This window comes from Halyomorpha halys, unplaced genomic scaffold (assembly GCF_000696795.3).
Source record: "Halyomorpha halys isolate HHAL.00 unplaced genomic scaffold, Hhal_1.1 Scaffold3471.1, whole genome shotgun sequence".
NCBI classification, from domain to species: Eukaryota; Metazoa; Arthropoda; class Insecta; order Hemiptera; family Pentatomidae; genus Halyomorpha; species Halyomorpha halys.
Window position 1 is genome coordinate 25,706 of NW_027108749.1, and position 14,597 is coordinate 40,302.

Here is a 14,597-nt window from a genome sequence, read left to right on the forward strand (position 1 = left end):
AAAAAATGAGAGAATAGAAAAAAAAATTGAAAGCTGAGAAAACTACTATTAAAAAAATCTTCTTTAAAGTAAATATTACTACGGTATTTAAATTCCCGGGTTTCGGCACCAGTTAAATATTGGCGAAAGCAAAATGTCAAAAAAGAGAAGAAGGAATAAGATCTAACACGCTTGAACTGCTGTAAAACACTAGCTTTATTGTGTTCGCTACATCTCTTATATACCCTCGATCAGCTGATCTCAGTCAGCTGACATCGAAATAACAGCTGACTCAGACCGTAACTTATATATATGATCATACCCCATGAACTTTAATTATGAATCACGTTGTGATTTCCCAGGACAAGTGGATTTATGTTAGATTTCCTTCAATTTTTAGGAACATACATTTTCTATTTCATAGGATACACACATAGAATCAATACATTTATTTTAATATTATAGTTTTTGTTCATTATTTACAACAAATATACTTGTTGTTTTTTACAAATTCCTTAACTTAAAAGTAGCGGATTTGACTACCGACCCTTCTTGGTGAACTGGTGTTTAGAACTAAAGATAATAGATGGCTATGCAGTTGATGAACTGGAAAGGTTTGTTTTATTATATATTGAGATATATCATTTAAATGAAGATTTTTTTGATAGAACATAGTCTTAAACATAGTTATCATTTTTAGAAATGATGATAATAGTTTCTATCTATGTATAAAAAATAATTTTTTATTTAGTTCATTTTAATTGTTGTTTATGTAAACCAACTTCTTTTAGAAGTTCTAAAACCAAGTTCTACATCTTGTGGTGTTCAACTCATACTTATCGTTTAAGGTTGTGTTAAACATTCCTCAAGGTAATAGTAAAATCATTAGTTTTGATTATTATTGAATTTAATATATCTTTGTTTATAAAATTGTTTTAATTAGTACTTGCTAAACAGACTAGGTATATAAATATTTTGATAAATCATCAAAATAAACTAGTTATATAAAGAAAAAAATAATTACATTCTTCAAAATTATTATGTTAAATTTAGACTAGAAAATCTATTTTTAAAGTACATTGTCATCAAGGTTTTTATTAATTCACTCTCAGAAGTAATAAAAATTTGGTTCTGTCAGAACTTAATTATAAAAAATCAGAGCAGTGCAGTTATTCTTTTGATTCTTGTTTAGGTGTCATAATTCTGCATTAACGGTTGTACTCTATGATTCAAATCTAACTGGATTGAAGAAAAAGATATTCACCTGTCTGCATCGAAAAAACTCAAAATATAGAATGCAGAGTTTTGTAATACTTTTTTTTACAGTTCTGTAATAGATAAGTGGAATTTAAGAACACAGTTGAACAGGCATATCTATAGGCTGACGATTTCATTCTTATCTCGAATTGTGGAAGAAAACTCCAGAGACCTCTAGTTGAATGGCAAGATGAGCTCTTTAGGAAAGGAATTTTAATGAACTCCACAAAAAGTAAAGTATTAGTTATCTTTAGGAAGGAAGAAGATTTACACCTCTTTTGTAATGACAAGGAGTTTGAGATTGTTCAAGACTTCTCATTTCTTGTAATTATTATCAGTACTGCTACAAAGAGTGTCCTGTAGAATCGCAAAAGCTAATACAACTAATTAATAATTTCCCTAAAAAATATTACCAAATTGGCAACATTATAGTTCACAAGTGATAGGTCACCAACCAGGTCAAGCTACATATCTCTAAAGCTCTTTATTTGTTGATTCTGCTGTATGATTCTGAGAATTGTGTGATGTTAGACAGATATATGAACCATTTTGCTGCCATAGGAAATCTTGAAATATATATATTACCTATCCATATTTGGGATTTTTACTCACTAAAACCACCTCCTTACACCTGTTCATTCCTCTCCATGGGACTGCCATTAGGTATTACTTCATGGTGGCTGAGTGCTTCCTCATTGTTTTGTGCCTCCTCAATGCATGTTTTCCATGCTAGTCATACCTTCTAGCCCTCTCTTCCACTCTCAACCTTTTAAGGACAACTGTGGCAAATTTCTTCACTGCATCCCTATGTTGGTCTGAGTGAACATATGGCTCACTATGTTTTCTGGTGTCATGCTTCCTCAACACAATCTCTCCAATTCGCTTCTTTCTTCTGCAAATCGTATGCAAGTAAAAAACACGTGCTCCGTTGTTTCTTCTATAACCGGCAGGGCATTCTGCGGCGTTAACCAATTTAAAGCGTTACTGGTAGGCTCTAAAGCATCCATATCTGGTCAGCAGTTGATTACATAAAAATCCACTTCACCATGTTGGTGACCATACCACAAACCAACATTAGGTATTATCCTACAAGTCCACCTACCATCCACAGCTTCCCAACACTTTTGCCAGTGATTGTTGGTTATTTTCCGCTTTCCTTCTCTTTAAACATGAAAATGCAGTCTATGATGCCTATTTCTATCTTCAACAAGAAGTTCAACAGGCATTCTGGTTATCACACACTTCGCCTCATAGGAAACAGTTTGAAAAGCTGTCCTTATTAAAACTCTGCTATAAATGGAAACCATCTGTCTCCTGTAAGTTTTGGTAACCATCACTTCTTTACAAATTGAAGCTCAATATAACACAATTGAGGGAACAACAGTAACAACATAGTTATAACAAACAACTGGTTAATACCACTCCATGAATATTCGTCGCTTTTGTTTATTTATTTTGTTTTTAGGTTGAATTCAAGTCTTTATATGTCAATGGATTGCTTTTGTTCAAATTTCTAATGTTTAACTACATATTAAATAAAGAAAGAAGAAAAATAATGAAATTAAAATGTGTGTAATATGAGAAATTTGGTTCAAGTATTAAATTGGATGCAAAAAAAATTAAAATTTAGCCCAAAATGGGTAAAACATGCGGTTTTGTGAATAAAAACTTCAAGCATGCACATTAGCAGAGAAAAACGTGTGATATAAAATTGGTGTTATTTGAATATTGAAATTTCTGTTGAGGTTTGGTCGTATTTGAAGCTAGGAAACAAAAGATGCCATTACATATAAATGTGGTTTCTAGTTTTATTCCATGTATTCAAGTATTTTTATAAGTTACTCTTTCTTTCAAACCCAATTTATAAGAGATTTGAATGTCCATTGATTATATGAATAAAAATTCCGGAGTAGGAAATTTTAAAGAACTTTTTGAGGAACCTCATTTGATAGACATAATAGTTTGGCTCTTATGGAGTCAAGGAAAAGCAAACTATGTTACAGTACTTTATAAATACTAAGAATTAAACTATAATTTTTTTTTTTATGAGTTATAGTACAAGAGCACAAGAGGAGAAAAAAGGCAGTTATCTCACCCCAATTTCTGATTACTTTAATGAAAACTATGTATAATTAATAGTCAAAATTGATGAGTCTGCCAAGTATGTAGGGGGAATAAAAAATGGCGGCTGTTTCAAAGCAATAAAAAAAACTAATTTTTCATTCAGGGCTCTATATATTAAAAAGTAGGAACAACAGAAGAAAACCTAAGAGAACTTCATTTAAAGAAGAGTAAATTTGTTAAAATATGAGCCTTAATAGAGTTATTTATATTAAATAGTTTTCGAGATATAGCTTTTTAAAAAGCAACATTTCATAAAAATGTTGTATGGGACGTTCTAAAAAATCAGTAGTTAGTGAACTTATTTTGAAAAAATCATATCTCAAAAACTATTTGACATACAGATGTCTATTAGCACTCAAATTAAAGCTAGTTTAATGAGCTATAAAGTAGTTTCTGATGTTTATCTTCGTAGGAGTAATAGTTTACATGAAATTTGCTAAAATAAATTGATTTAAAGTTGTTCGGACAAATTTTCATTTGCCAAAATTATATTCATATGTGAATATCATAAAAACTTCTACCCCTACAAAGATAAGTGTCATAAACAACTTTATAGTAAGTTAAATTTCCTTTATTTTGAGTGTTGGCAGACATATTTACATCTTATGGATCTGAAGATATATTTTTTCAAAAATCCAATATTTTATACGAACAACTAGAAATTAACATTTTGTGAGTTTATTTTGTCAAATATCATAAAAACTACTACTCCTACAAAGATAAACATAATTAACTATTTTGTAGTAAATTTAACTAGCTTTAATTTGAGCACTGGCAGACATCAGTACGTCCAATGATTTCTGAAATAAAGTTTTTCATAAATCAAATTTATTGTCCGAACAACTATAAATCAATTTATTTTAGTCAATATCATGAAAACTACTATTCCTACGAAGGTAAAGGAGATAAACTTCTTTATAGTCCATTAAACTAGCTTTAATGTGAGTGCTAAAAGACATCAGTATGTCACATAGTTCCTGAGATATTGATTTCTCAAAATAAATTAACTAACTACTAATCTTTCAGTAGATTTTTTATGAAATTTTGCTTTTTTAAAAGTAAAAAGTGGGGTGAGATAACTGGCTTTTTTTCTTCCCGGCTCTTGTACTATTAGAACAGGAAATCGTGTTAGTTAAAGTATTAAAGGAAACTATAAACTATCAAACTATTTTTGCATCAAGTAGTTGTTTCTTGATTCAATTTAAATGTTTAATCAATACTTCAATTATTATTTTACTCTATGTAAAAATTTTACATATCATAAATTTATATCTAATAAATAATGAGAATATTTCTAAATCTTCTTTTAGATTATTCCTAAAGTTTTTTGAGCTGTATTAATTCAATTTTTTTTTCTGGAAATTTTCATGATTTATAACTCACCTCAAATAAACTTAGTTGACAATTTACTTAATAGTTTCATGTATTTTTTCTTTGTAGTATTTACATTTCTCCTACTTTTATTTAAATGTATTAGCCTTATGAATAACTTTTAATCTAAAATTAAATAAAAAAAAATCCTAACTTATTAAAACGTAAATATCTCATTCAGTATCAGTCTGTGTATTTTTTTTTCTTTCTAGCTTAAGAGGAGAATGGTTATATTCCCAAGGAAAAGGTAGGCAGTTTCGACCAGGAGAACATGCACAGCTGGTTCAATATCTGGCAGAGAATCTGCCCTTTAATAATGAGCCTTTACAATCTGAGCAAGAGAGGAAGTTGAGGTTAATATTGAGTAAAGCTCAGCAACACCAATCACAATTGATGACTGAATCATTAACAGGAGGTATCCTTTTTACTTTCACACTTCTTGTCATTTATGATGACTTTCTTTTTCTTTTTGTAAATAAAAAAAAGATGACCTACTGATGTTATTAGCTTCATAATTTATTTGTTTGACAATTAACTATTTATTGCATTTATACTATGCCATGAAACTTTAATGCTAATGTTATAAAGCAAAATTTATCTGAGGTGCATGCTCCTAATTATTAGATTTAATATTTTTAAAGTAAAGAGAATGTTTTATTTATTCTGGAACAAATATCCTTTAGAATACCAATGAGTTCTAAAGTGTTTGGCTATGGTCATGTATAAAAGTGATTAAAGTAGTAAAATGGCTATAGTTATTTATAAAAATGATTATAGTAGACAAAAAAATACTGAAAATCTTGTTTAAATAGTAAATAAATTCTGCAACAATAAAAAAAAACATAATTAGAAGATCAGGTGAATAGAATAGCATTGGAAAAGTAAAAATAAAAGCGATAGATGAGAAGGCAGAAATCTGAGGAATGGTAGTTGGATTAGGTTGCTAATTTCGAGAATAGTTAAGTTGTTTTATATTTGATATAGTATGAAAAGAACTTAAGTAAATGTAGTTCCCTCCAAGAGAAACAGGAGTCCGTGATAATTTTTATATTTTCAACAGGGGAATGATATTAAATTGGAGTACTATTATTGGTCAAACTATATTTCTTAGTTTTTTGAGGAACATAGGAGCGACTATATGGACTTTCTTTATTATATGATTTTGTAATGGTGTAGTATTAGGTGTTTACCTTCATTTTGTGCTGGTGAGTTCTTATATAATGAAATCCAATATGACCATTTAGAGTAACATCATGTAGAGTTCTGTAAGCTCATACAGAAAATTTGTATAGAACATTTTTTGTTTAATATGAAACAAAGAGCCAATATGGCCTTAACCTTAACCAAAAGGGTCTTATTAAATTTTTTTTCATATTTTCTACCATTTGTGAGTTATGGTCCATTAAGGCTGAACCTTATGGACTTATGACTTATAGTATGCTTTTTTTTCAATATATGACTTCAAAATTTGTGTGAAATTTATTTCTTTGTTTATTTGAAAATGATATCAGAAATTCTTTCTCATCTCAGGACACATCGAATAGCTTTCACCACTGACATAGTGAAAATGTACCGGTAAATTCTTATGCCCCCCCGGATAGGAAGTATCAACATATTTTCAAGAGATTTGACCCATCGGAGGCTGTACAGAAATATGAACTTTGTACTGTCATGTATGGTGAGGGTCCAGCAGCATTCCAAGCCCAAAGAACTATCATTCAACATGTTTAAAATAATGGGCAACATTCTCTAGCTTCAAGAGCTCTGTTAGAGGATATTTATTTTGACGACACTGTGACAGGCGCAGCGTCCGTAGAAGAAGCAATTTTTTACAGAGAACTCATCGAGCTAATGGCCAGTGGAGGGTTCAAACTAAGCAAATGGGCAAGTAACAGTTGAAAATTGTTGAATCACTTAGAGGTAGTTTAGTGCTAAACAGCTGCAGTAGCTTCATCCTCCCCAGAAGATGATTCACAGCTTCATCCTCCCCATGATTAAGTTATTGGGAATGCAGTGGATTATACAGGTCTTCACAGATAAAATCACACTGTCTCCACGAATCCTCACTAAGAGGGTGATCCTCTCCATAATTGTTCGAATTTATGAACCGCTCGGCTTTCTATCACCTATTGTTTTCTTTGCCAAAACAATATAACAAGACACCTGGAAGTCTTCTTGTGATTGGGACAAACCGGTACCGCCACAACTTAGATGGCTCAAATTCCTTGAACATATAAGTTCTTGGGTATGAATTTCAGTTTGTAAATCATAGTTGAACTTGAGCATTGGATTATGTCTTGAAATGAATGTTACTATTTTACCCATAAATATTATGATAATTTCAATACTCAGTTAAAGTTTGTGGTGTTCAGGCAACCTATAATTTTGAAAGATTCTAGGTGATTGAAGGTGTATACATTTGTTATTTGTTATATGTAACTCATTATATTTATAATTTTTTTGTTGTTTGCAAGTTGAAAAAATATCATTGTTATTATTTCAGTTTGCAAAAGTTCATCTTCACAACTAATGTCGAGAAGTCTTGACCCTTCATCATTGCAAGGCTACAAGGAAAAACCTTCACCTCCTAGTATGTTCCTTTTTAAAGAAATATTTCTATTTATACCATTCTAATTATTAAAAATCAAAAGTTTATTTAACATTTGTTTAAAATAACTATGGCAATTATAATACAACTATGTAGTTCATCAGTTTTATATTAATTTCAAAATGACTTATGATTCTACTGATTGCCAAGAGCTATATGGTACAGTTTTCAGATTATTGCAGTAAAGAAAAAATTATTAAAATGAGGTAATCTGTATTGTTTCTGCGCATTTATTTCATATTAAAAATGTGATAAAACATTAAAGTTTAACTTATTTTAGCTGTATTATATCGTGAGTTTGCTGAAAATAATAATGAAGTTATTTAATTTAGTAAGTGTATGTCCGCATTATTAAAAGAATTTAAAAGAGGTTTCTTTGTTCCCAAATGTTTTAATTTCCTTTTTTAACATTATCTTAAGAAATATTTTTAATTTCTGTTCAGGTTTACAATTAAATATTGTTAAGATGATGAAGGTAGCACTGAATAGTCCTTAAAACTGTGGATTAAGTTATAAACTTATGTGCTATTTTTGTTTGTGCTACCAAGTAAAAAAAAATTTTTATTATATACCTAAAAAAAACTGACTCTACATAAGCCTCAATTTTTAAATTCTGTTTTTCTTAAAATTTTGGTTTTGAACTTCATGTTATTTATGAGACAAACAAAGTTATTATATATTATACAATTATATCATATATTAGATATATTTTTTATTTTAGTGCGCATTCTGTCACAAAGCCTACATTGCCCGTCTACTTCATCTCATAAAGATGAAGAAACAAAAATTGAAGAGCTCCCTGCTCCTCCTTTACCGGCTGCCTCAAAACTGGTACCAGTACCAGAATCACTAATCAGTCCAATGGTTACAAATATTCCTGACATCGCTACATGTTCAAAACCCAGTACTTCATCAGATTCTTATTACATATGTGAAGAAATGTCAAAAATGAAATTACAGACGATTAAGACTAAAGCTGATGAAATCAGAAGCAAAAAATCAACTTCTGACAGAGGTATTTTATTTTATATGTATATAAATAATTGGCCATATAATTTTAAATATAAATAAATAGAAGATGGTCAATATTAACTATTTTTGTTCTTTTTGACCACAACCTTCATATTTTCTTTTTATTTCATTTTTATTAGCTAGGTGATTAATTTTATTGAAAATTATAATTTAGGATTTATGTATGTATCCTTAAAATTATAAATATGATATTGGAGGAAGATAGTCCAGGTGGCGGTCAATAAAGGTATCAAAATAGTAAAAGAAAACTATTTATTGTTATCCAAAGTTTCGCCCCACTATGCAGGGCTTTGTCGGGGCTGTAAGAATCAAGTTCTGATACCAACTGAGATATATAATTTGTTTTGATATATTGTATATTAATTCACTCTATTTGGTTGCAGGACTTAAATAGTTTTCTTTTATTATTTTGATACCTTTATTGATAGCTAACCGGACTATCCTCCAACCTACTTCATACAGTCAATTATCTTCTTCCAATATAAATATGATACATAAAATATATCTGTTATAGATTGTGAATTAAATAAACATTTTAGGATTACTGTAGGAGACAAGTAAGATTCAGTGTAGAAAATAATATATTATTTAAATTTTTTCTGTTGAAATTAAAACTTCAGTTTCCATTGAGCATAAATGAAAGAAAATGCTGCTAGTTTATTCTGTGTTTAAGATTTATTTATTTTTTTAATTAAAAAGTGGAGCAATGGATATGGGTATGTACGGAAACTTAGCACTTTTTAAAATTCATCATAAACATCTGGGAATCAATAGCTGGTTCTTTTTAAGCCAGTCATCATTGTAGAAAAGAATCATTAAAAAGATTTGTACTCAATAAAGGCAGATGTTTCTTTTTTTAAATTTGATATACAATTGGGAGTGTGCATGCGCTAGCTAGCAATTGAACAATATCGTGTCCCACAATAGACTGTGTTTTTCAGTGAACTTGAATAAAAACAGTAGTGAAAAACAGTGTCAGTGTAATAAGTGATACTGCTCACATGGTAGCTAATATATAGGTGAGTAATCACTTATTTATAAACTTTACAGTGAACAGTGTATGTGTTCCTTAATACTAATGGCAGCCATAGACTCGTACTAGAGATAAAGCTTCAGCCTTTAATCAGTTTCCCTCAGGCCCACATTGAGGGAGGACTGTGCCTCTCTGTCCTTTATTACGTTGATTAATATGTAAACTAATATTATACTACTTTTAAACCTCTTTTCTTACAACTATTTATTCTTATCTTGACTCACCACTATGAAATGAGATATTTTTATATGGTGATGTCCAGTAAAAATAGCACCAAAAGATCTCAAAGCCTGGGAAATACACCCAGAAACTCTCCAGCTAAACAAACATTACACAAATCACTGAGATATACACCACCTGTGACACCAGGGCCCTGTTTCATAATGAAAGCTAATAGTATTAGTTCATAGTACAAGTGTAGAAACTAGTGTGGTAATAATACTAATACTTATTTTTTTAATGATAGGGATGATTATTAGTGATATTACAGGAATTAAAAAATACTAATGTACAAGTTACTATTGTACAAGTCTGTGTAATTGAATTAAGATAAACCTACAAGACTAATAGTATTAGTTTGTACTTTATGATGAAACAGGGCCCAGGTGGTTCAATTGATGAAATGGACTCCCAACCTGGCCCTTCTAAACCTAGCACAACCGAGGAATCGCCATTTTTCATGTCAAATCAATACAATGTGTTAGCAAATTTACCAGTAAATAACATGGAAGTGAATCAGACTCCCAGAGAACCCAAGCCACTGCCAATATTTATAAAAAACATTAAAAACTTTTATATTTTTTGCCAACAACTGAATGAAGTATTTAATCCAGATACATATATATGTCAAAGTCGCATCAATGATACAAAATTAATACCACATACTGCAGATTCATACAGAAAAATAATCAAATACTTATAAGAAACAAAAGTCGACTATCACACATATCAACTACGCCAAGAGAGGCTGTTCAGAGTTGTCTTCCGACAACTACACCCTTTAACACCACCAGAAGCCATCAAAGAAGAACTTAGGGTCATGGGGTACAAAGTACGACAAATAGTGAACGTACTAAAAAAAAAACAAAGATCCAAATAGTACAACAAATAGAATAGCGTTGCCTTTGTTCTTCTTTGTCCTTGAACAAACACCTGGCATTGAAGGAATTTATAATGTGAGCCGATTATACTACACCAGAGTAGTTGAAAAACCCTACCCTAAAAGAACAATAGTTCAATGCCACAACTGCCTAGAGTATGGCCACACTAAACATTATTGCCATCACTTACCAAGGTGCGTCAAATGTGGCCAATAACACAAATCTGTAGAATGCAGCAAGCCCAGGCAAGCACCTGCTTTGTGTGCACTATGCCATAAAGAAGGGCAACCGGCTAACTAAAAGGGTATCCTCAACCTCAACCCAACATCTTCATGCCTCTTTTCTCAAATCTCATCCGTTTTCCAAAAGCCTAATCATCAGATACCCTGTATTCCCCCTCCTAACACTATTGATCTCACAAACTTCCTCACATCTTTTTCCTATCAGAATTTAGATCCCTTATCACTCCACTTTTTAATTATTTTTTTTATTATTTTTTTTTATTAATCCCCTCCCTTGCCATTTCTGGCATACGGGGTGCGGGAGCAGTGGGGTAGTGCGCTGGGGTTTGGGGCGCCACTGCTCCCAAAGATCACCAATTCTTTTTTTTTTATTCATTTATTAATTATTTAATTATTAAATTTTTTATTTTTTATTTTCTACTGTGGTACAGCCCAGCGCCTTACTGATTGAGCTTGTCCACTGCATCCGTCCAGCCCTCCTGGTCTTAGTCTGGGTCAGCTTCCTCATCTTCTGGTGGCTCGCTGATGTTGGGCGGTCAAGCCCTTCCCATCGTGAAATGAGTGGGGCCCACAACCTCCTTCCACCGAAATGAACTCCCTGAAGAAGGGATAATTCTCTTCTTCCATCAACCAGGGAAAGTCCGACTCGGCGAGGGCGTAAATCCCGGTCTTTCTCGACAGCCTGACTCGGTGTCCTTCCATGGCAAAACAATCTATTATTACGTGTTCTGCTGTTTCAGGAACTCCGCACGTTGGGCACTGGGGGTCGATGTTCTTTCCAAAGCTCTGCAGCTTTCCCCGAAACCCCCCGTGTCCTGTTAGGATCTGTGAGACCCAATAGACTTCTTCATACACAAAGGCTTAGGACCTCTAAACACTTCCCTTTCACGCCTCAATAACCTATTCTCAGACCACTAATCCTAACCATCTCCATATCCTCAATTCCTGTTTTATTTCCACCCTCATTTATAAGGGGCCCAGTAAACTGGAATTCCTTTCGTCAAATCCCAACAGAGCAAATCGATCTCAAAGTTTCCCTGAAAAACTAGACGATGCAGTCCATTCCTTCACAACCCTTATCCAACAAGCTGTCTGGTCTGCCTCCCTACCATATGTCCCAAAAAACCCCAAGACAAATCACCTACCACAACATCTTAAGAACCTCATGAACATTCTGTTAACGCACTAGACATCCTACTGATCATCGCTTATGTAATTATTACAGCAAACTAGTCAAGAGAGAATTGGCCAACCATCGATCCCAGTCCTTCAACTCCTACCTCTCTACCCTTTCTACTCAGGATAATTCCCTCTGGCACATGACCAAAAAAATCCTAAAATCCAAACATTTTTCCCACCCCCTATGATGAGATGATAGCACATGGGCTGTATCCCACAAAGATAAAGCTGAAGAACAAGCCATTCACCTTTCTGACACATTTACTCCTCATCCCGAACTTCATCCTGACCTAACCGAAACAATTGAAGAATACATGTTGTTACCAATTCTACTCCCATTACCTCCTAGAGCAGTCACCCCTTCTGAGGTAAAATACCAACTTGAGATGCTAACTCCTCATAAATTTCCAGGGTATGATCTTCTGACTCCTCAAATCCTTCACCAACTTCCTCCCAAAGCTATAATATTCCTTACATATCTCTATCATTGCATCTTTAAAACAACCCAGTTTTCTGTCTTGTGGAAACACTCCATTATAATTCTCTTTATAAAACCAGGAAAACCTCCTAATAATCCTGCTTCCTATAGACCTATTAGCTTACTTCCAATCCTCATAAAAATTTTATAGAAAATGCTCCTAAAACGTATCCTATCCATAGTTAAATCTCAGAGTTTTCCTGCATATCAATTTGGATTCCACTCAAGGAATTCTACAGTTCAACAAGGCTTCAGAGTCGTTGACTATGTCTCTTCATCTCTTGAAAAGAAACGATACTGTTCAGGTGCCTTTCTGGACATAGGGCAAGCTTTTGACCAGGTATGGCATGCCCAATTGCTTTTCAAGCTCAAGTTCATATTACCCGAAACCTTGTACCTTATCCTCTGCTTCTACCTCTCAAATCGCTCCTTTCGAGTTCACAGTGGTTCCAAGTACTCAAATATCTACCCGATCGAGGCAGGAGTTCTCCAGGCAGTGTCTTGGGTCCTGTCCTCTACATCCTCTTCACTGCTGACATTCCCATCAATCCCGACACATTCCTGGCTACATTTCTACTCCATAGAATCAGTACTTTTATTTTCAATATTGATTCTATAACAGTTTAGCATTAAATACATGGTTAAGAGCATAATATAAATTGTATTAAATTTATATATTTCTGCTATACTTTTTGGAAAAGAGTAAAGTGAGAATTTTGCAATGAGAAACATTATTTAAAGTACTTTTCTTAAAACTGTTGAAATAGCAATCAGTCACTTAGTCAACTAAAAGGCTTAAGTGGTCTAATGAAGAAAATATAAAGAAAAAGGTCCTGATACACACACTAACACTCACATTTTCCACTATCTGTCATGTCTGCTTTAACTAATTAATTCAGAGAGATGTGTGTAGTTTCAACTCCCTTTTGTTGAATTGTCACTGTGTTACTAATATCAACATTTATAATTTTTGAATTTAAGATATTAAGGAATAATATTGCCCAGCTTTAAGCTTTACCCACTGGTATTCTATACAATTACACAACAAACAATTTTTTTCTTGAGTTATGTATTTTTTTTTCCAGACCAAGCTGCAACATGTATACAAAAAAATTGGAGGGGTTATTTGTGTCGTAACTCCACTCCTTCATTACAAACTTTTTATCAGCACCTCCAAGTGAAGCGTTTTAATCAACACATAATGTGAGTAAACATTAAAATTAAATGAATATGAGAGGAGAGTGAAATCGTACAAACAGGTATTTAAAAAGCTCTAGATATAAAAAATCATTTTTTTTTTCTTGGCCAAGACTCCCATTGGAGTCCTATATTGCCTAACCATGGTTGGGGTCAAGTTTTTCATTTTGTGGGACCGCCACTCAATGAAAAAAGTCCAGGCCGGATTCGAACCAGTAGAAATTTTACCAAATTCAGGAATATGTTGGAGATTTTGAATGGTTTGGAAAAAGTAGGAATTCACAGAAATTTGTATTCTTTAAATACAATCTACGGTAGAAGTGATGTTTATTGATGCACATAAACGTTCCTTTTTCACCATATTTCTAATAACATAATATTCTATATGTGAAGTAAGCAGATAATAATAAATAAACAAGTAGGTGATTAAAAATAATAATAAACAATTGAAAAAAATATTTAAAATAATACTACTAAAATACTAAAGAAAAATAAACAAACATAATAGTAAATAATTGGAAGGAAAAGAAAAATGGCCTATCCATGGTATTTTACTAGGAGATGATGGTTGGGGGTGCAGTCAAATGAAACAAATAAGCTACACCAACTTATTTGTGTTTCATTTGACCGCACCTCCAACCATCAACTAGTACGTCTTCCACGGTCAACTATCTCTCATAATCATGGTATTTTATATATATATATATATTGTAATAATTTTCTAAAATTATTTAAAAATAAAATAAAAAGAATCATTGCTCGTTTTATAACCTTTTTTCAAATATAAGAGATAACTTGGGTTCAAGTTTAAGAACTTTAATATCAAATAGATAATATAATTTTATTATATAAAAAGACTCTTAATCTCAGGGCGTATTGTTGCTAGGCAATCAGAATACAAACACTTTTACTATTAACTTAAATTAATTAATATCTATTTTACAATGTATTCAAATTTAGTTATAACAAAACGAACAAAGTTCACAATCTTCTTTCA

The 14,597-nt window shown here is 32.1% G+C and overlaps 1 protein-coding gene across 1 annotated transcript in view; it reads left to right on the forward strand.

The window, feature by feature from the left end:
• Window positions 1-14,597, forward strand: part of Cep97 (centrosomal protein 97kDa) — a 44,738-nt gene that overhangs the window by 22,887 nt on the left and 7,254 nt on the right. Inside the window, exons 6-10 of the mRNA XM_067047044.1 lie at window positions 510-593; window positions 4,944-5,146; window positions 7,235-7,321; window positions 8,061-8,354; window positions 13,489-13,606. Coding sequence (XP_066903145.1) covers window positions 510-593; window positions 4,944-5,146; window positions 7,235-7,321; window positions 8,061-8,354; window positions 13,489-13,606 — 786 coding nt within the window. The remainder of the gene's footprint in view (window positions 1-509; window positions 594-4,943; window positions 5,147-7,234; window positions 7,322-8,060; window positions 8,355-13,488; window positions 13,607-14,597) is intronic.